Source organism: Fusarium phalaenopsidis, assembly GCF_050370095.1.
Source record: "Fusarium phalaenopsidis strain FUZ10S chromosome Unknown contig_32274, whole genome shotgun sequence".
Classification (NCBI taxonomy): domain Eukaryota; kingdom Fungi; phylum Ascomycota; class Sordariomycetes; order Hypocreales; family Nectriaceae; genus Fusarium; species Fusarium phalaenopsidis.
The window spans coordinates 597,328-617,989 of record NW_028145419.1 but is presented as its reverse complement, the minus strand read 5'-3'; the positions used below and the strand labels follow the sequence as shown (position 1 = coordinate 617,989).

General features: G+C 48.2%; 7 protein-coding genes across 7 annotated transcripts; 2 read left to right on the top strand and 5 right to left on the bottom strand.

Moving 5' to 3' along the window:
- Nucleotides 1–371: 371 nt before the first annotated feature.
- LRP88_00304 (uncharacterized protein) lies at nt 372–2,807 on the top strand (the record flags this gene model as incomplete). The annotated part of the gene is made up of 1 exon (XM_083237020.1): nt 372–2,807. One exon carries the CDS (start codon nt 372–374, stop codon nt 2,805–2,807), a length of 2,436 nt encoding a protein of 811 aa, XP_083107389.1.
- A 321-nt stretch (nt 2,808–3,128) lies between these two features.
- Nucleotides 3,129–4,620, bottom strand: LRP88_00303 (glycoside hydrolase family 5 protein; the record flags this gene model as incomplete). Its single annotated transcript, XM_083237019.1, has 2 exons — nt 3,129–4,446; nt 4,523–4,620. The coding sequence occupies 2 exons, from the start codon at nt 4,618–4,620 to the stop codon at nt 3,129–3,131; spliced, it is 1,416 nt and encodes a 471-aa protein (XP_083107388.1).
- Nucleotides 4,621–5,373: 753 nt separating this feature from the next.
- Nucleotides 5,374–7,529, top strand: LRP88_00302 (uncharacterized protein; the record flags this gene model as incomplete). The annotated part of the gene is made up of 5 exons (XM_083237018.1): nt 5,374–5,440; nt 5,723–5,953; nt 6,022–6,201; nt 6,308–6,569; nt 6,650–7,529. 5 exons carry the CDS (start codon nt 5,374–5,376, stop codon nt 7,527–7,529), a joined length of 1,620 nt encoding a protein of 539 aa, XP_083107387.1.
- Nucleotides 7,530–8,378: 849 nt separating this feature from the next.
- On the bottom strand, nt 8,379–9,152 carry LRP88_00301 (SDR family oxidoreductase; the record flags this gene model as incomplete). Its single annotated transcript, XM_083237017.1, has 1 exon — nt 8,379–9,152. The coding sequence occupies one exon, from the start codon at nt 9,150–9,152 to the stop codon at nt 8,379–8,381; it is 774 nt and encodes a 257-aa protein (XP_083107386.1).
- Nucleotides 9,153–9,961: 809 nt separating this feature from the next.
- Nucleotides 9,962–11,230, bottom strand: LRP88_00300 (DUF3500 domain-containing protein; the record flags this gene model as incomplete). Its single annotated transcript, XM_083237016.1, has 1 exon — nt 9,962–11,230. The coding sequence occupies one exon, from the start codon at nt 11,228–11,230 to the stop codon at nt 9,962–9,964; it is 1,269 nt and encodes a 422-aa protein (XP_083107385.1).
- A 4,077-nt stretch (nt 11,231–15,307) lies between these two features.
- Nucleotides 15,308–17,066, bottom strand: LRP88_00299 (major facilitator superfamily domain-containing protein; the record flags this gene model as incomplete). The annotated part of the gene is made up of 4 exons (XM_083237015.1): nt 15,308–15,923; nt 15,979–16,578; nt 16,630–16,844; nt 16,908–17,066. The coding sequence occupies 4 exons, from the start codon at nt 17,064–17,066 to the stop codon at nt 15,308–15,310; spliced, it is 1,590 nt and encodes a 529-aa protein (XP_083107384.1).
- A 1,210-nt stretch (nt 17,067–18,276) lies between these two features.
- LRP88_00298 (SDR family oxidoreductase) lies at nt 18,277–19,817 on the bottom strand (the record flags this gene model as incomplete). Its single annotated transcript, XM_083237014.1, has 5 exons — nt 18,277–18,762; nt 18,823–19,085; nt 19,134–19,314; nt 19,369–19,657; nt 19,717–19,817. The coding sequence occupies 5 exons, from the start codon at nt 19,815–19,817 to the stop codon at nt 18,277–18,279; spliced, it is 1,320 nt and encodes a 439-aa protein (XP_083107383.1).
- Nucleotides 19,818–20,662: the final 845 nt, after the last annotated feature.

Sequence of the window (20,662 nt, the reverse complement as noted above, 5' to 3'; positions counted from 1 at the left end):
CGTGGCAAGAAATCGCTGTTCCATCGGGGAGTGACATCGCTGAAGTGGTTATGCAGTGTATGCAACTGGATACAGAATCGGCCTTTTCCACACCACCAATCCAACCTGTGATTGTCAACGAGCCTGAAGGAAGGCTTTTGGTTATCATTATGCATCATGCGCTGTATGATGGTGTCTCACTGCCGTTCATCTTCAACGACCTGGCTTCCGCCTACCATGGGGTATCACTACCAGATCGTCCACCGTTTGCGAATGCAGTCCGTCATCTGTCGCAGGATCAAAGCAAGGCTTGCCAATTTTGGACCAATCTTTTTGACGGCTACCAATTCACACCGTTGCCGCAATCTCCTCAGCACCAACCATCGTCGGGGATGTTCTACTCTGACACTGACATTGAGCTTGGTATGATGGAAATATCCGAGAGCTGCAAAGAGATGGAGGTCACGGTACAAAGTGTCGCCATTCTCGCCTACGCCAAGGTTCTCGCCAAATTGACGAGAAGACGAGACGTAGCCTTCGGTCAAGTTCTCGCCGGGCGCTCGTCTTTGGGATCCGAGGCCGAATGTGTGGTTGGACCTCTCTTCAGCACAGTGGCCAAGAGAGTAACGCTGGAACCCAAACTCATCAGCAATCGCAACATGGTTCAACAGATACAAGCCTTCACTGGTCGATCGCAGAGCCATGAGCACGCGCCTCTACACGAGGTTCAGAAGTCTCTTCGGCAGAACGGTGTGCTGAGCGCTACCACATTAGTCGACACATTATTTGTGTTCCAAAAGAATGTGCAGACATTGGAAGATGATCCTGCTAGCAATGATATCTGGACGCCCTATGTCACAGATGACTACGTCCCTGAGTCCGAGTACAAACTGAACCTCGAGGTTGAGCAAACAGAGAAAGCGATCACAGTCCGCGCCTCATGCAAAGGAGAAATTCTGACTCAGGAGGACCTCAACCGGGCTGTCAAGGACTTCAGCCAAGCATTCTCTGACATCGTTGAGCATCCCTCACGATGCGTGACCATGTTCCCAGACGAGCTCCAAAGCTTACCTCTCAGCCTTGGCTCCCCCACTCAAAGCGTCGTTGTGGCGGCTGACACATCTGCACCATCTCATGAGCCCGTTGTCCGAGACATACTGTCAGAAGTTTCGAAAGTGCCGGTAGAAACCATCCAACCAGACACGAGCATATTCAATATCGGTTTAGACTCCCTCTCCGCCATTCGAGTGGCGTCTATGTGCCGCGCCGCAGGTCTCAAAGCAGGTGTTGCTGATGTTCTCCAGGGCAACACCCTTCGTGGTATTTGCCTACGAGTCCAGGCCATGCCTCAAGAGAATATCAACAAGAGTTCCCTCATTATGAGCTACAGCGATATCAGGCAGGGTATCATTGCTCAATTGGGGTTGAAGCCGAATGCGATTGACAAGATTCTCCCCTGTCTCGGCGGCCAGATGTATCATCTTGCTTCCTGGCTACAGACAGGGCGAGCGCTCTTTGAACCCGCTTGGCCATTCTCATGCTCAGAGCGCATCGACGTGGAGACCATGAATGAGGCCTGGTTCTCACTGCGCCAAAACAATTCGATTCTGAGGACTTGTTTCTATGCCATCTCGTGTTCCGATGTCGTTCAAGTCGTCTTGAATGAATGTGATCGCGATGATGGCACATTTCAGGTCATCACTTCCACAGAAAGCCTTGAGAATCTTGCTCTGCTTCAGGCAAGGCAGATTGCGTTGCATCCATCATCTCTGAAGGCCCCACCTATCCGACTTCGTCTTCTCAAGGCCAACGACAGAGATGGAATCCTTATTGTCATGAATCATGCCATATACGATGCGTGGACAATGCCTCTCTTTGTTGATGAGCTCGCTGGTTATTACCGTCAAGAAGCACCCACACCCAGACCTGATTTCGCTTCATTTGTCGAGTTCACTTTGCAGTCACTGAACGAGGTGGATAAGCCAACTTACTGGCGCTCAGCGGTTGGAAACAGCGTTCCCACCCTCATTCGTTCTGCTCGTGGTGGCGAAGATGATGAGATGTCTCAAAAGAACAAGCAGTTGTTCGTCGGCGCGCGGGATGCTGTCAAAAACCTTGAACATTTGGACAGAGCCTGCCGCTCCTCGAACGTCTCTCTTCAAGCCATTGTCATTCTCGCAGTCTCTCGAGTTCTTGCTCAGTTAACTAGGGTATCAAGCCCAACCTTAGGCCTATACCAAACAGGTCGATCGGCTACTTTCACTGGTATCGACCGACTGACTGGCCCTTGTCTGAATGTCACCCCTTTCACGGTTCAAGATGCTTTACCCGAAAACGAGTTTGAGGCTTTCCAAGTTGGCGAAAAAGCCCGTTCCATCCAGGCTGCACTGGCAGAACGTGTCCCGTATGAACAGAGTTCATTGCGTGACATTCTCAGCCGTTGGAGAACCATTAGAGATACTTCTTCGCATCTCTTCAATGTGTGGTTGAACTTACTTTGGATGCAATCCCAACACCAATCCATGGAGCATGCTCCAGAGTCGGCCCAGCCAAAGAGCCTGTTGGAACATCTGCCAATAGGCGTACCTACGGATTTCATGCCATCGAAGCCCTTTCCAGATGAAGATGGATCCGCTACATCGATTTCCAAGCTCGACATATCCTATCTACCACAAGAAAACATCTACATCGACATTGCACCTGATGGCCCAACAGATTCTATTGGATTTGGTATCCGTGTCCAAGGGGAACTAATGAATGAAGAAGAAGTTCGTGCCTTGGTGGGCCTTATTGGGCTGGAGATTGAAGGGCTTGTTCAAAGACTGTAATAAGGCAATACTCCCTTCATGAGGGTTCGCGAGCTTCATCGCTGAGTACTTTGATTATTGTATAAAAAAGATTTTACTCTTGAGGCATTCCTGCCAGACCAGTATTACCTTTGGGGAAGCGACTCGGTCTCTGGAACTGCGGTTCTGCCGTGTTAGAGATATAGTTAACTCGCCTTACCAGCCAGGTGCAGGGCCTGACAAGAGGCAAGCGTGATGGCCTTTTAAACTAAACGTGACGTAGCCGCCCAGATTACAACTATCAGAAAGTGAGGTTTCCAAAGATGAATGAAGACCTTAGTTCCAATGTATCATAACTTATTCTTATATGGCTTTTGCCACCGCCTCAGCATGGTCTGATAGAATCTTGTTCAGCTCCTCCCGCCTCACACATTGATCTAAACTAAAGCTCTTTGCCAGCTCCTCCAGCTCATCTTTCGTCTTGTCCTTGAAAAGCGCTGCAAATTGGTAGTTGAATGAGTTAGCCAGGAAGCTCTGCAGCACATGCGCCTCGATATGACGCCGGGTTCCCCAGATGGGAGGATAGGTCTTCTTTGCGTCGGGAGCCACCTTATCTATCCACGCGAGAAGGGGATCGATAACGGCTGCAACCTCTGGCGATGGATCCTTGCCCCACTGATCAAGCTGCAGCTTCTTCTTGATCTTGAGGATCGGTTCGATGAGCCTATTGTACGGCGAGTCAGGAGAGGTAGTTACCATTCCTTGAAGACCGATGTCCTTGTAGAGCCAAATGTGCCATGGGATAGCATATTGGTCATAGATGCGAAGTTGTTGGCCAAGAAGGTTGTACCGCGACTGGTTGATGCTCTCCGCATCCGGATCTTTCCTCGAGTCTGCATAGACAGGGCCAAACTCGCCATTCCAGATAGGCAGGCCCCTCTCACGTTGGAACTGGGATTTGCGAAGAAACTGCCCCTCGAGTGCCGCATTCTGCTCCGGCGTTCCCTCGTACCGCTGGCCGGTCGGGAAGCCCATGAGAGAGTAATCATGGATGGAGTAGGCCGCGTTTGGAATCTCGACAAACTCTCTCCACTCCATAGCATAGGTGTTGCCGTCAAGCCAGAGAATATGATCGGGGTCAATGGCGCGGATGGCCTTGTCAAGTCGGCTGTAGAACGCCGGCAGCCGATAGTGGAGGGGGTCTGCAGGCTCGTTGATCGGGTTGTATCCGGCAACCCAGGGGTTACCCTTATAGTGTTTAGCTAGCTCCTCCCAGAGCCACACAGTTCTGTCCTGGAAATCCTTGTGGTCCCAGAAGGCGGCGTACGTCGTCGTATTATCAGCATGCCAACCGCCGCTTTGGCCTCCGGGAAGAACGTGCATGTCCAGGATGGAGTAGATTCCCTCCTTGGCGCAGGCCTCAATGACTCGGTCAAGATGCTTGAAGCCGCTTTCTTTCAACACCCGAGGGTTCATATCGTCCTCAAAATGACGGTAATTGAACGGAAGCCGCACGCAGTTTAGTCCCAGGCTCTTGAGGAATCGGGCATCATCCTCGTTGAAAAACCAATACAGCCAGCGGTCAAAGAAGAAGTCATACTTTTCTTGTCCCAACACCTTGAGCAATGCTGATCGAAGAGGTGTCTCATGTCCAGGATAGCCCGTGATGAAGTTTTCCATGCTGATGAGAGCTGTCAACATCCGCAACCGAAGCGCCTGAAGCAAACACATGATCCAGGGAGTAGACCGTTACTCACTTTAGCCAACCACCGACTCCCACACCGCGAAGGACCACCAAATCTCCATTCTGGTCGACTACTTTCTCGCCCTTCACTTTGAGAATACCCGAAGACATCTTGGTGAACGGTACGGTTGGCGGCGTAGGTTGAAGAGGTTGTCAAGGGCACCAGGTGTGCATATGATGGATTGACCAAGACTTGCAACAACGCTATTCAATGTCGCAACTTCGGGTGTATTTAAGCGACACGGTATCAGCACTAGAAAGCATTTCTCCATATACATTCACGGATGATAATATATTATCCAGCGGCCATCTGCAAGCGAATCAGAGTATCCAAACAACGTCACGCCATAATGGGTAGTAGTGAGAACTGACAAGCATCAGAGCCATTGCTATGCATAATCCGATGTCGGTCGGCGATGCGGTTACTGTCCAGACGCAGGCCAAGATCGTTTACATGAGGGCCATACCTACCAACGAAGATGCCACTATCCTTATCAACGTCGCAAGGTCGCAATTAGCCTAAATAGACAGGCTTATTTTCCAATTGATGCATACCATAGCCCATACTATCGGTCTGGGGGCTTCAAGTTATGGAGACATCGTCATATCACTGTTCTGTGATGACATGCACTAAACCACAAGCGGTATCACCGAAACCATCACAGGGTTGGGATGCCTGGTGGGATGGGAAGAACCACACAACTAGGAGAACTTCGCTCTTCCCTTTTAGCCTGAATAGACACGCTTATCTTTCAATCTTGCATATCGTAGCCCATACTACTAGTGCAGGGGCTTTAGGTTATAGAGATGTCGTCATATCGGTGTTCTGTAGTGACATACACTAAGTGCGGATATACCAGGAGTATGGATCATCACGCAACCACAAGCGATATTGTCAACCCCATCGCAGTGTCGCAATACGCGTATAGAGGTAATTGAACCAGAATGAAGGATCTTGGTTATGATTATGGCTGGCAAGCTGAAAGTCACTGGTGAGATATCTCCATGCTGTTACAAGGCGCTGCATACGATGTACAAATATCGGTTCCCCTGCTGATCTGGTCTCTCTGCTCTGATCAAATCCATACCCAGGTTCATACTACCTTCATCATCGCTGTTACCACTTTCTTCAGATTCCCCCCTTCTCTGCCTCTCGCGTATACTTGGGAGACGCTTTAAGAACATTCCGTTCTCAACAGCTGGACCGTCATAGCTACTGCCAAAACCCAGACCACCGCCTCGCTCACGGAGGAAAAGGAGCCAATTGCCACAGTGGCCGAGTCCACGAGGCTTCTGGCTAACGACCAGACACCTTGGTACCAGAAGCCTAACCTTAGGAAGCTCTACCTCCTACTGGTCCCTGCTGCCATAGGAGTGGAGATGACTTCGGGCTTCGATGCCAGCGTCTTGAACGGACTCCAGGCTGTAGGAAAATGGAATGAACGTAGGTCGATTCCGGAATCTTCTATACTCGATTCAACAACCAGTCCAAGGGCTGACTATCGGTAATAGAATTCGGCAACCCAGACGGGGCCATCTTGGGCGTCATCACCTCCAGCATGACCTTCAGATCCGTGTTTGGCATCCCTCTTGTCCCTTATTTCAACGATCGCTGGGGAAGGAAGCCAGGCATTACAGTAGGCTCCGTGATTGTCATCCTTGGTGTCGCCATCCAAACTGCAGCCATTAACAGTAAGTGATATAATCCCACAGCGCGTCTGGATACCCATCAAGAAGATAGGGGACTGTCGCCTTGCCTTGTTACAAATTATTTGTTGACTCAACTATCTCAATTAAGTGGCCATGTTGATTGCTTCAAGAATCATTATGGGGTTTGGTCTTCCTTTTGCCACTGCCGGTGCCGCCGCTCTTCTCTCGGAGCTTTGCCATCCAAAAGAGCGTGCTTTCATCAGCGGCATCTTCCACGAGAGCTGGTATGCCGGTGCGATTCTTGCTGCAGGTGTCACGCTGGGTACTTTCGATTGGGGGAGTAGCTGGAGCTGGCGCCTCCCGACCCTGTTCCAGGTGCTTCCCTCGCTGCTACAGCTGTCTTTCATCTGGTAAGTTGTGCTTTGCCATCTCACGCCACCTGGGCATCAGGTCGTATACAATTTGAATCAAGGGCTGACATACCTCCAAGGTTCATCCCGGAGTCTCCTCGTTTCCTGATCGCCAACGATCGCACTGAGGAGGCCCTAGCTATCTTGGTCAAATATCACGCTGAAGGAGATGAGAACTCACCTTTCGTGTCGGCTGAATACGAGGAAATTACCGAGACCCTTAAGAAAGAGAAGGAAAGCAGCTCCCGACCTTGGAAGGAACTTGTTTCCACATCAGCAAACGTGAGACGTGTGCTTATTGCCATTGGGGTTGGCCTCTTTGCTCAGTGGTCTGGAAATGGACTCGTCTCTTTCTATCTCTCCAAGGTCCTGAAAACCATCGGCATTACCTCCCACCTCCAGCAGAACCAGATCAACCTAGGTCTCATGTGCTGGAACTTGGTTACCGGTGTTGCTGGGAGCTATGTCCAAAAGTTTGCACGCCGGCGCGTACAGTGGCTGGTCTCGTACGGCGGCATGACCCTTGTATATGCTTGCTGGACAGCTTCATCAGCTGTCTACTCCAACGACACTAGGAACGAGCACGCCAGTCGGGCCGTTGTAGCGCTCATCTTCGTGTACTACGGGTTTTACAACATCATGATGCCGCTGGCATACATCTACATCACCGAGGTGTTCCCGTATCTGCAGCGCAGCAAAGGTATGGCTATTATGCTGTGGCTCAACCGTGTTGGCGGCGGTTTCAATGGATTCGTCAACCCTATCGCCTTGCGTGCCATTCAATGGCGGATGTACATCGTTTACACATGTTGGCTCGCGGTAGAGACCACAATTATCTACTTCCTATACCCCGAAACTCAGGGATTGTCACTGGAGCAAGCTGGCGGGGTTGTTGATGGAGCCAAGGTAGATGAGGTCGAAAATGAGAAGGGATATTCCAACTCTAAGCGCGTCGAGTAGAACTTCGGCTTTACGTCGTGGCAGAACCCAGGTGGCAAGGGGAAGCGTCGCGAATTTAGGAAGATAATAGAGGGAGATCCCACTAGTTATAGTTCAGGGGGCACATTTAAGTCCGTAAATATACCTAACTTATTACTTCCGTATCAACTTCCATTCCCTCTAAGCGAAGAGTTTGACGAGTCTGAGAGATCCGAAACAAGCACCGTGGCGATTGACCGTATGACAACCCGGTTGGACCCCCCGTGGTTGGACCCTTTGTGGCTAGACTCATCAGACTTTGAAGACTGTTTCTCAAGGCTGGCCTCCTGCTCTGGCTGGGAACGCTCATTGTTGAGCTCGGCTGACTCAGCCTCCGCATTTGCTTGGTGATTTCGGAGCTGCTTTTGTTGACGGGCACGTTCTCGATACGGCTTTGCCTTCAGACATTTGCGTTGCTGGGAATGTTCCGCAGATGCCAGCCGGAGTGCCATGATCTCTGAAGGTCAGTAGTTCTCGATGTCACACCTGTAGACGAATATTGCCAGGATCTCTACACCTTTACTCCTTTCTGATGAGCGCCGAAATCTGCCGCTTCTTATTTATTTGTTATTTCAACCGCGGACACGGTTGCTCCATGAACCTTGGCCGTCACATTGCCACAGGCAACCACCTCCCTGGCTCTGAAGAACCAGTGGATTGGATAGAAGGGTGAAGCTCATTCGCTGAAAGAAAGCCTAATATAGTGGCCCTGAACGAAATACACTTCCACCAGGTCATCTTCTCAGAGCCTCAGTCATCCTCTAGCACGCAGCATGCTCTCTCATCCCACTTAGCGCTCTTCCCACCCTCCAGCCAGCCCCCCTTTCCCATTTACCAAGGCATTTCGGTACCATCGTAGCTTTGAAACGTGCCACCAATGTTTCTCGAAGCCTTGTCGATTGTCTTCATCATTTGAGTCACGCCTGCATCGACCGACACTGCCCCCATATCAGAGAGCTTGACACCGCTTCCCTCCATGGCCGCAACCGTAAGATCAGTCTCAATGAGACCAGGATGAAGCAGGAAGCTAGTAAGCCACGGTTCTTCAAAGTGAAGACGGCGAATGAACCAGTTCAGTGCCGCCTTGCTGCCACCGTATGGGCTAAGCGGTAGGTGGGCAACTCCATCGATCGATCCGATGGAACCACCCAGTGTTGATATCGCAATGAAGGTTGGGTTCCCCGTCTCACTAGCCTGAAGAAGATCTGCAGTGGCCTGGAAGAGGGCAACTGGGGCAACCGCATTAACTAGCAGATGCTGGTTGATGTTTTCGACAGTAGACTCGCGAACACGACTGGCGTTAAGAGAGATCCCAGCATTGGCGATGACGACGTCGAGGGAGGTGATGCCGTACTCTGTCTTGAGCTTTTCAATGACTGCCGCCGTACTTTCTGGCATGGACGAGTCAAGTTGAATGGTTATCAGCCTAGAGCAATCTGCCTTGGGCAAATCTTGCAAAGCTTTCGAGGTGGCATGTGTTGCGTCTCGAACGGCCGCGATGACGGTGGTAGATGGCCTTGCGAGATACACCTTGGCGAAGCCTCGGCCGATACCGCGGTTGGCACCGGTAATAAGAACAGTGGAGGATTTCATAGAAGGATTCATTTCGACAAGGATTGATGAAGTTTTTTTGGAAGTTTCTTGCGCAGCCTTATTGAAATAGTTGCAGGATCAATGGGAGACAAGTGGCATTTATATACGAATTCGACACTGGCCACAAACCACCTTGCTGGCGCTAATATCCACAACTCTTTTCCCTATCCAGAGATTCTCGCTTGCAGAGATTAACGTAGAGAACCTCATCGTCTCGTCCAGAAGCAAGAGTGGACTGTCTCTCCTAATCATCAATGACGCAAGTCCGGATCTAAGCATTTTTGCGTTGCGGATTTTAGGGAAACAAGGATTGAGTTTACGCAACGTGCATTATAACGTTATTTTAACGTTATTTCAACGTCATGTTAACGTTATTTCAACGTCATGTTAACGTTTTCGAGGTTGAGATGATAACATGGGAGGTCTAATCGGACTTAACTAAAGTCCGCTTTGTTTCTAGTGGAGGTCCGGATCATGGTGGATAGCCTCATGACAATCGGATCATGACCTACACCTCGCCTCTCTCATAGAGCCTTAGGGTTAGGGTTGTCTGGGCTCTCTGCTCTGTCAAAGTTCGTTCACGAGTCACCCGTTCATTACTATCAAGGCCCAATCGTCTGCACTGCGGCGTAACGAGTCAGATTACACACTAGTGTGACTACTAAGGCATACATGCAACCTCGCTACTGCTGGACATGCGAGAATGCGTAGTCGATCCTCGTGCGCCACCAGGGAACATGTGCAAATTCAACTCTCGACATCCATCATCTTCTGGAAACACGGCGCTCATAGTTCATTCAGAGTCTAACTAGTTAACTGGCCTAAGAGGGCATGTTGCCTTTGCGCTGCCGGTATTGTTCCAGTAGCTTCTTTCCATAATCGTTGCCGTTGGGAGTCCTGACCAGGGTGTGAATGTGGAATGGCAAAGGCTCTTTGTTGTTCAGGAAGACGCCCGAGTGATGATCAAATTCGACCATGACGACAGGGGAGTGTACCTTGTAGTAAAAAGCGTCCCCATTTTCAAATCCTCCAATCCAGCAGAACCATGTCTCATCCCAGTGGACAGAAATTTCCTGCATCCGGGCCGCCAATGCCTTTTCCGGTAGGTAGTTGAGGCTCATGGCGACTATCTTGCCAATTACGCTCTGCTGGGCCTCTGAGAGTGTTGTCACCTTCACGCCTTCATATGGAACCACTCGGTTGTCCTGAAAGGCGCCGCCTAAGTGTCTTTGGTCAGCCCTGTGATGCCGCCAGGTCGGAAACTCGGAGCCGTTTAGTTTCGTATAGATCTGCGCAGCCTTTTGAGTAGCCGGATCCAGCGACTGCATGAGATGTAGTGCGGTCTGCTCCTGGTCGATGAATAACTCAACGCCCTTGTTGGGCCCTGCGTCGATGACATTTGGCTCTGCTCCCATGAAAACGGGTGATATCACCATCTGCTTTCCAACCACGAAGCAGTTCATGCAGAGATGATGACCGAAGAGTTGCCAACCCCATGGCTCGTTGACCAAAGGCGTACCAAAGATGACGAAGTTGTAGGAGTTCTCATTGAGGACCTTTGTTCCATCGACGACCTCGCCCAGAAACTGATTGACCTTCATGCAGCCATGAGCCTTTTCGTATCCAGCTAGTGACAGACTTGCTCGCATTAGAGCATGCAGCGCAGCAACCAAGTCTTTGGATGCCTCTTCGAGCCGAACACCGTGTCTGAAGGCGTAAATCTCAGGGTTGATCCAACTCCGCCATTCCGGTGCATCGACAGGCTCCAGGAGGGCCTTTCGTTCCTCTGCCGACGCAAGCTCAATGGCATGCTGCGCTGCAGCGGTCATCTGGACCACTGGGGCCCCAAGATCCTCCTCCGTATCTGCCAGACGATAGATATTGGGGATTACATGACCATCAACGGTGATTCCCTTGTAGGGTTGGCGATAGAGCTCCTCCCATGCCTTCATCCAACCGACCATGAAGGGCTCGGAACAGCGCAGCTTGGCCCACTGGTAGGTGTCGGATGCCGCGAGCTCCTTGCTTCTTGGAGCATCCTTGGGCGGAATATAATTCCGAAATCCCGCCACGGGCCGGTTGGGTTCCATTTTCGTGATTTTGGTCCTCGTGAAGGACTAGATTGATGAGAAGAGAATGCTGTAGTGTTTCGAGTGGAAAGCTCTTGTTGGGGCGATGGGAGAAGTCGAACAAAGATTAAGCTCACGATGTGATTAAGAATTCCGGTTGGGCGTAAACCGAATAAGAGAGAAATGCTGGTGAGTCTCTGTTTCACTTTGAGCAGAAGAACAGTATCACATCGGATATGAATGAGATATATGCCATAGTGCTGTCTCCAGCGGGGCCAATATTTGCTGATGAGAGTCATGTCATATTGGGACATCTTTCCGTGTTTCGGTATCTCCCGGAAAGGTCGGAGGAGAGTATGGTTCGATAGGCAGAGTGGTAATGCCCAGTTCCGTCCCGTCGCTCACAAGAAAAGGTGCACAATTGTTTCCAGTAACGCCCCGACATGAATTGGCCAAGCCTTGCAGCCAAATGGACTATCAATTCAAATCTTGACTGCCCAGCTTTGAAACTTGGGCCACTGAGCTTGAATGAGCCGTGGGTGAACTACCTGATTCCGTCGGGAGAGGCTGATGAGCGCGCCGTGAGACGCGAGGCTCGTGGTAGAGTGAAGGTGAAGAACCAATGAGAACCCGTCCCCACACACCGTGTTTGGTGGCGGGCCAAAATTACCCCGATCCGGCCATTGCAATAACCGAAATTCCGGTGGGGGCCCGAACCAAGTTGCTCAAGCAAAATGGGCGGAATACGTAGCTACCCTAGGCATGGGAATAAATTAAAAAATTAGTTAAAAAATTATTTAAATATTATAGAAAGCAAAGACCTTATTTTACAAATTTATTATGATATCTTCTTCTTATGTTGGTCTTATCCTTTTACTATTTTACTCCTATAACATACATATATAGCTTGCGTGACAAACAAGCATGTGCTAGGGTCGGACCGGAGCTTATGCAGCTAAGGTGAACTGGTTGATTGAATATCTAAGACTAAGGAAGGGAGAGAAAAGGAAAAGAACTAGCTGTGACTTCGCTGCGGGTTTTGTGCAGGGCTCGCAGCGGGGCTATGGAGAAGGATTTCTCCGGTCTTGGTTTTTCCAGGGGGAAACAACCTTCCTCACGGGTTCGCCCGTAACAGCATGCGTGACATAGGTATTTATACCTTATAAAGAGAAATTAAAAAAGCTCTTAAAATTTAAAATAAAGCTTAAAATAGATAAAGTTTTAATATTAGACTTATTATATAGTAACATACTTGATAAGCATGCGGATCAGACAAGCATGCAGATTAAAAATCCCTTATCCTATAACATTTCTATTTAATCAATTAATTCTTAACCACCTAATATGCCATAGTTAAATAGAGAGGCTAATATCCTTCTTGCGCTCTAGGCCTATCAAAATGACCTAAAATTAAGTCTCCGATGCGCCGCAAAGGTCTATAAAATCTCTTATATTACTCTCTATCGCCAATAGCATAGCATATCTACGCGTTGCGATTAAATCCCTAAATTATGTAAACTATCTAATCTAGAGGAATAGATTATTATCTAATTTATTCTTAACCTAGATTTATAAGGATTTCCCCTGTGACTATATAGTATTAAAGAAATAACTAACTAATTACTCGCCGACCGCAACGCGCTACCTATCGGTAAGCGCTAGGCTAGAAACTTTATTAAGCGATACCTAGAGCTTAAGATGCGTTTTTTTTATAAATATAACTATTAAAGGGCCAAATATAAAGATCTAACTATTATTCGCAATTAATTTAGGCTTATTAAGAATATAATCGCGAAGTATGGCATCTAATTAAAAGATATCTATAACTTTAATGAGACTAGCTTTATAATAGGCCTAATTCAGAGCGGGATAATCATCATAGGCGTAGAAAGGCATAGAAGACCGAAATTAGTGCAGCCTAGAGACCGGGAATGGGTTACAATCATTCAGGCGATCAATGCAGAAGGCCAGGCTATCCAGCCGTTCATCGTAGTTACGGGCTAATATTACCTCGCCAATTAGTACCAAGAAAGCAACCTCCCAGGCGATTAGGCTATTGCGACGTCTCAAAATGGCTAGACCGATAACGAGATAGGTCTCAAGTGGCTAAAGCACTTTAATCAGCACATAACTAACCGATCAACTAGTCCCTATCGTCTTCTAATCCTCGATAGCCACGAAAGTTACCACTCGGCCGACTTTAAGATATATTACAAGGAGAATAATATTATCACGCTCTATATGCCGCCTCATTCATCTCATCTACTCTAGCCCCTTGACGTCAGTTACTTTAGGCTACTTAAGAAAGCTTATAGTCAAGAAATAAAGCATCTAATCAGATACTCTATAACCCACGTTTCAAAGACCGAATTCTTCCCGGCCTTCTACGCCGCATTTTAAGCCACTATAACGAAGAAAAATATTAAGGTAGCCTTTAAAGGGGCTAGGCTTATTCCTTTTGACCTAGAAAGTATGGTCTCGAAGCTTAATATGTAGCTATAGACTCCAATGCCTACCGAGGAGGAGGCTAGCCCCTCTAACCCTTAGGTCTTAAAGACCCCAAAGACTATCCTTAAGGCCTAATCTTAGTCTAAATACCTTAAAAGAAGAATCAGAAGGCATAAAAGTAGCTCTCTTAAATTAATTCTAGAAGCATTAAAGTCTCTTTCTAAGGGAATAAAGGCGGTTATATATAAGATAGCATTAATAAGGACTAAGATCTAAGACCTTCGATAGGCAAATAAGGCATTAAGCCAGCGGCGGAGGGCAAAAAGGACCCACCTATAAAAAAGAGGGAAGATAACTCTAGATAAAGGAAGGCAAATAATTAATTAGATAGATATTAGTACGCAGGTAGTGGCTAAATCGTCGAGAAGTAGTAGTCAAGGAAGGTTAGCGCGACCGGGGGTTAAGCGCTATAGTATATACGGCAAGCCTGGTTATAATGCAAGAACATATTAGGTAGTAATTAAGATATCTAGGGAAGAATATAATAAGTAGTTTTAATTAATTAAATAATTTATTATATTTTTATTGCGATTTATATCTTAGAGGTTAAGATTTTTAATCTACATGCTTGTCTAATCTGCATGCTTATTAAGTATGTTATATTATTTTATATATTTTTTAGAAAAATCTTATAATACTCCTTATAGGGTAGTATAAAAAAAAGTATATTTGCACTATATATTTAATTATTTCTCTATAAAGGGCTTTTTTAAAAAATCTAAAAAAATTATTATAAGGTTTCTTAAAAGATTAAGTTTATAAAAATACTCTTTTTAGGTTTCTACCTATTTTATAGAAAAAGTTAAGAGGTCTAGGATAAGTGGGATTTTAGTAATACAGCATGCTGTCACGCATGCTTGTTTGTCACGCAAGCTATGCATATACGTTATACCTATTGTTAGATAGCGTACGGCATATTCGATCAGAACGATATGAAACAACACGATGTGGAGCCAAAAGTGATGATGTTATTGCTTGATCTTCCTCCCGGCCCCTCTCGAGAGAAGAGGGGGTTTTCTAGTCATCTGACTAAGGCTAGGATATCTGTGTACCAGGGGTTTATGCAAATTCGGGGCAGATGCCGCCACATGAGGGGTCGATCCAACACCTATTAAAAGTCAACCTTGGTTGACTTGTCGTTGTGATATGGTGTACTTAGACACATACGCACACATAACGTACGGTACCAGATGAATCAACGACATGAGTAGACAAAGGGACTTCTAGACAAATATCCTTAAGCTTCATGATACGACAAATCATTTTTCTAACCACGTAGTTTATAGGGAGTTGAATGTCAAAGAGAAGTGATGTAGGGCTCTCACGTGACAGTAAGCGTGACAGTAAGCGTGACAGCAATCACACATGACCTTACACGTAATCCACATGTCTCCCTTTTACGCAGCCGCAAGTGTTCAAATTAAAACAACATTCAGTGACAAACAATATGACCGTGTCCATTCTCATAGCTTGTTTACTACCTATCTGCAGATGCAACTTGATCCATATAAAGCTACCATGACTTGACCGACAACTTGCGCAACAACTAGCTTGATCGCGAAAAATCGCCTCGCCCTTTATCTTCCGTCTTTACCTCAGCTGACTAGATTTGAGGCGGAGGATATGGCCATAGCGATGCACAATAGCAATCAAGATCATGCTCGCACCAACAATCGCCGCCTGCGTTCCGAAACTTGCGTCGTATCCAACCTTGGATCCCCAAGGCTCCTGAAAGTAGCCGACACTAAAACCACTCATCGCTCGAGCAATGTTGGTCCAGCCGGAGACCTCTGCAGGAGCAGAAGGGTATGAATCCAAGACATATGCCGTCACGGCAACCGAGGTGGTCATGATGCCAAAGCTGTGCATTCCCCATCCTATACTGACCGCAGCCACAGAGAGGTGGTAGTGCAAGGCTTGTCCGAGCAGGACCAGGCCAGCTATCATGAACAAGGCGGATATGTATATGGTGACCAGCCTAGCTTCGGGTTCAAACACGCCCTTGTGCTTTCGGACGTAGCGTCTAGCAACGTAATCGTTGAAATAGTGACCAAAGACTTCGCCAAAGAGCACACCAACAATCGGGGAAAAGTAAAGGTATCCAAGTCCGTAGTAGGAGTACCCATAACCACCCGCCTCTCTTGGAATTGCGAAGAGGATGGCAGTCGTGATGTTGATACCGATTGCCCAAGCGAAGCAGAGCAGGCTGGTGACTATGGTTAGCGCTTGTAAGTGTAATAAGAGAGAAAGTCGAGACTGACTAGGCAAACAGGGCGAGCAAGAGGACGGGCTTAAACAAAGTCAAGAAGAATCTCTTGAAGGAATCGTAGGCAGTCTCGTAGTATGTGGAATGATGTCGCAACTGCCAGACACCAGTGAGTCGGAGCATCCTGGAACCAAAGCCCTGTCCACGAGATGGCTGTTTCGAGGTAGGTATATCACGATTATACCAAGTCTCATCAAGGAAGGCGATAATGAGGATCAGGTCAATGCCGACGACTCCCACACCAAGCCAGAATACGTCCTGCCACTTGTGCGTGCCGCCCACAACAAAGTTGCTAAGTAGCGGGCCCAAGTACGGAGACGTAATGTACATGAGTGCCCAGAGGCCGATTTTTCGGGCTCGCTCATGGAAGAAGAAAATGTCTTTGATGAATGCAACGGCGATTGTTTGACCAGATGTAAGGAACAGCCCCGACATAGCTCGCATGGCGTAGAAGCAGGGAAAGTTGGGAGACACTGCGGTGACGATCGAGAAGACTAGGCCGAAGAATGTGGACCAGAACAAGGTGGGAGCTCGTCCAATGAAGGAAGTCATGGGAACCCAGATTATGCCTCCCACTGCCCTAGAAAGTGATGACCTGTTGGCATGCATCCGGAGCAAAACTTTTGGAGAAGGAACATGTACTTACATCATCAAGACGCTGATGCTGTTGGTTTGGTTGATGGTGCCAACAGATTTGTGCCACTCAACCGCCTGCAAGATGATAGGAGCGCTGCCAGATGCAGATGCAAAGTCGGCAGTGAGGGCAGCCCAGGCCACCGTGAAAAGGATAAGGTGCTTCTTCCGGGAGGACCAATTCAACGGATCGTCCATATCGTCCGTTGGCTGAGGCAGCAGTACAGTCTAGGCAGAAGCATTGAGCGTCAGAAGAAATATGCCAGTGTCTTACAAGGATCAAGCACTTACATGCCCATCTTTGGCAAGCCGAAGAGAGGTTCCATCAGGACCCGCCACGTCCAGAAGCACTCCAGCTTCTGCACGAGCCTCCAGTGGGAATGCGTCAACCCCAGAAAGCCCGTCGGGCTTCTCGGTGTGCGATACATGGTCTACGTGTGGCTTCTCCATGATCCGTGATCTGTGCGTGAAATAAGCTATAATCAATAACTGTGCAGCGAGTCAAAGAAAACTACTGCTCGTCGTTGGAACTGGCCAGAAGGCTTATTCAAATACAACTTCTCCAATGGCAGCTTGAGGGTTCAGAACAAAGCCAAGACCTAGTTCCGAAATTGCGAATCCGGGGCCCCGTGGGGAAAGATGGTGTAGTGCGGAGCAAGCGTAGTTGATGGCGGACTTGCTGGGTGTTCTAAGCCACTCCTGAAATTCCGCAAGGCGTCGCTTACATGGCACCCTGGCTTGAACTAAGCTAGACTGGCCGAGGCCTTGTCAGTGGTGAGGCTAACCACTTTGTGGTAATCAGCTGTGTCTCCAAAGAGGTCACTAGACCAAGTCTTCCAAGCCTTTCAAACATGTTGCCCCTCATGGCTGACACTCGGATAGAATTGATGTCCTGCCACGCCAGTATAACTACCGATGTGATGATGTGTATTGATCAAATACAATTATTACGTATCATGATTTTCACGTCTACTTACATCTCCAAGCCTTGAGAGAGTTTGATGATCAAGCCACTGGACATTGCTTAGAGAGAGTTGAAGGGAAAGACCCCTGGCGGTCACATATCACACAAGGGGAAAGTTAAGCCCTGACTGGGAAGGTAAATAAGCTTTCGTACGGAATTAGAATTCCGTCTCATGCCGATGTGTTGATAGGAATTCCCGAAATAGTTGTCCCTGACAGATCACTTGCGACCTGGAGCGCAACCGACGAGAATGCTTGGTGCCTCACTGGACCAAATGGATTGATTGCGCTGGTGTCTGTGTGCCGGTCTGAAGTTCTTGGGCCGAATAGCAACAATATCTGTAACTTCCCCTCCCAAGAGAATGAGGGTGGGATTGGATGTATACTTCGACAACCAGCAGAGTTCAACACAATTCCAGATAGCAAGATCTCATGTTGACCGCTTCATTGGCTTCTTTATGCAACTTAAAGTGATGACTCGTTACTATGGCTCGCTTTGAGTGATAATTGAGTCAAAGTGAAAATCATGACATTTCAAGCGGTTGAATGTACTAGCACTTTCTCATGGATGTAAATTAAGTAAGAATTCAAAACTGGAAGACTAGACAAGAACTAAAGCGTGGAAACTTGATTCTCAAAAGAATAAAATATCCGCAAGTACCTGTTCAAGGCAACAGACTCATACAAGAGCTGCCTCTTACATCTCTGCTGCAAGGTCACTGCTCTGAAACCCGTTCAGGACACCGTTGTGTTTGACACCGTTCTCATATGTGCCATTCTCCAGCTTACCCTTAGGAGAGCCGAGGACAGCATCCCCGGGGTGAGGTAGAAGGGCGGACCGCTTGCGCAACTCGGCTGCCGTTTGACAGATATCCGACCGCGGAAGAACACCAGCGTTCTCGAATGACTGGAAGGCCTCGATGTAGGTGTCGTAGGTATCATCATATCTCTGCCATCCAAACTTGCGAGCCTTGGACACAGAGCTAATGGTGCACCAGGCCTTGCCAACGGCCCAGTCAAAGAAGTCCCAAGTGCCCCAATCGTAGGCCTCGAGTTGACCACCGTGCTTAGCCACAACTCTCGCCCACACCTCCTTCTTGTCCTTTGACCACTCAGTCATGAGAAAATTGTTGGCCATGCGAAGCTTATCTCCCTTTGCCGCCCATTCGGTGAATTCCGGAACCTTTGCATAGTTATTAGCAATGGACTCCGGTTGAAAAAACTCGTCACAGTGTGGCCCTACCTCGATGCCAAAGTGTCGTCCGACCTTTGTCCAGACATGCTTCCACACAAAGACATCGCCGTTTGCGTGGTTGAACGCCTCATTCTTTGTGTGCTCGGTTGTTACAGCCCACACGCTCATGTCCGCGATACTGGGCGCGTAAGATGAATCTTCGACACAATAATTGTAGAAAAACTTGTTCCCTGGAAAGACAGGGGGTTGTCCCATTTCACGACAGCATAGCATGTAAAGAGCCAAAGTCAGCGCCATGGACATGCCGTTTCCTAAGAGAAGGGTCAGCACGAGGCAGCACAGAAGAAAAGAGTGCAAACCTGATGGCGTGAATCCTATGATGCCATTGGGGCGAATGATGTTCCAGTCCCACGACCGCTTGGCAGCCAAGCTGAAGAGGAAGTCTTCCTGTGGATAGTAAAAGTTTTCCCCGTGGTCCTCATACCGTTCCATCTCCTCGTGAAGGGGAACTTCACGAGGCCCAAGGTGGGCACCGTAATACTACCAACCAGTTAGCAAGACATGAAGGACCACAGTCTTGAAGAAATGACGTACTTTGCCGCCAGTTTGGAGACAGACGCGCTGCAGAGAACTGGCAGCGACAATGTCGATGGCAACGAGAAAATTGTGAAACAAGGGGATGTTGCTCTCCCTTAGCTTGGTGAAGTCTGCCGTATGAACGTAGGAGGCGAAGAATGCATGCGTGACATCGTGACACAGAGGAGCCATCTTCTCGATCAACTCCTCAACAGGTCTCAAGAAGTCGAGAGCAATGAACCGGACCCGGTGATCTTGCCAGAGATTATGCGTCGGAGTCCGCCGCGACGTGATGATGATCTTGGACCTGTTTCCCCACGCCGTTAGCAAAGTCGGTGTATCGTTTTATTAAGTGCGCGGGCAGACCATTCGGACTCGGGCTTGCGAATCAGATTCTCAATGATAGCGTTTCCAGTAATGCCATTGGCACCTGTAATGAAGGCGACTTTTCCACGAGGAGGAGCCATGACTGGTGTTTGAGTTGCGAGTGATGTGTGAGGAGTGCGAAGTGTCCAGGCAATGAGAGGTATCTAACAATATTGGGTTTTGAGCAAGTGACGATACCTGCAGTATTTGAGTGACACGAATTCTTATTTACCTATGTTTAGTCATTTGAGTACAGAGAGTGGCCGGGGACTATTCCGTAGAGGACAAGAGCCGGAAATTGCACCAGCTTCGGAATTGCAATGTCTTCCAGTTGAGAGAGGGGGCCAGCAGCCCGGGCACGGAATACTGTCGGGTGAACTAGCTAGTGCAAAGCTCAGACAGCCTCCAACATCTCCATCGAACTAGGAAATGGATTAGGCTCTGGTTGCGAGGCGAGCATCATCGTGTCGTCTTGCCAATGGCCGAGAACAAGGCATCTAAGCAAGCCAACATCTTACCCTTAGCAGTGGGAATAGAAAATGTGGGGATGATTACTTATGAAACACTCGTGAATTTTTTTTACTTTTTCTCAACAGTAATCTATAACAGCAGAGAGGGATGAATTGCTATTCAATGCTGGTGGGAAGGAAAATAGCAGTGGAGTCAAACTCATAGGAATGAGATACGTCTCGAGTGTATCCTGCCCAAGTTCTCTTACTACTTTGGGGGATAGACGGGTATAATCGCAAATGGAACAACGGCAGATATCTACGGGACAGAATCATGTGTTAGATGGTGCTCTCTCTGCACATGGACAAAACAGCCAGTTCCCTCACTGCACACAAAGCCAGGCGGAGTATCTATGTGTGTTTTCATATTAATAATTCAATTCAGCTCGTTAGTCTAGTATAAAGCCTGTTGTGTTGCTCGACAGTGAGTATGCTAA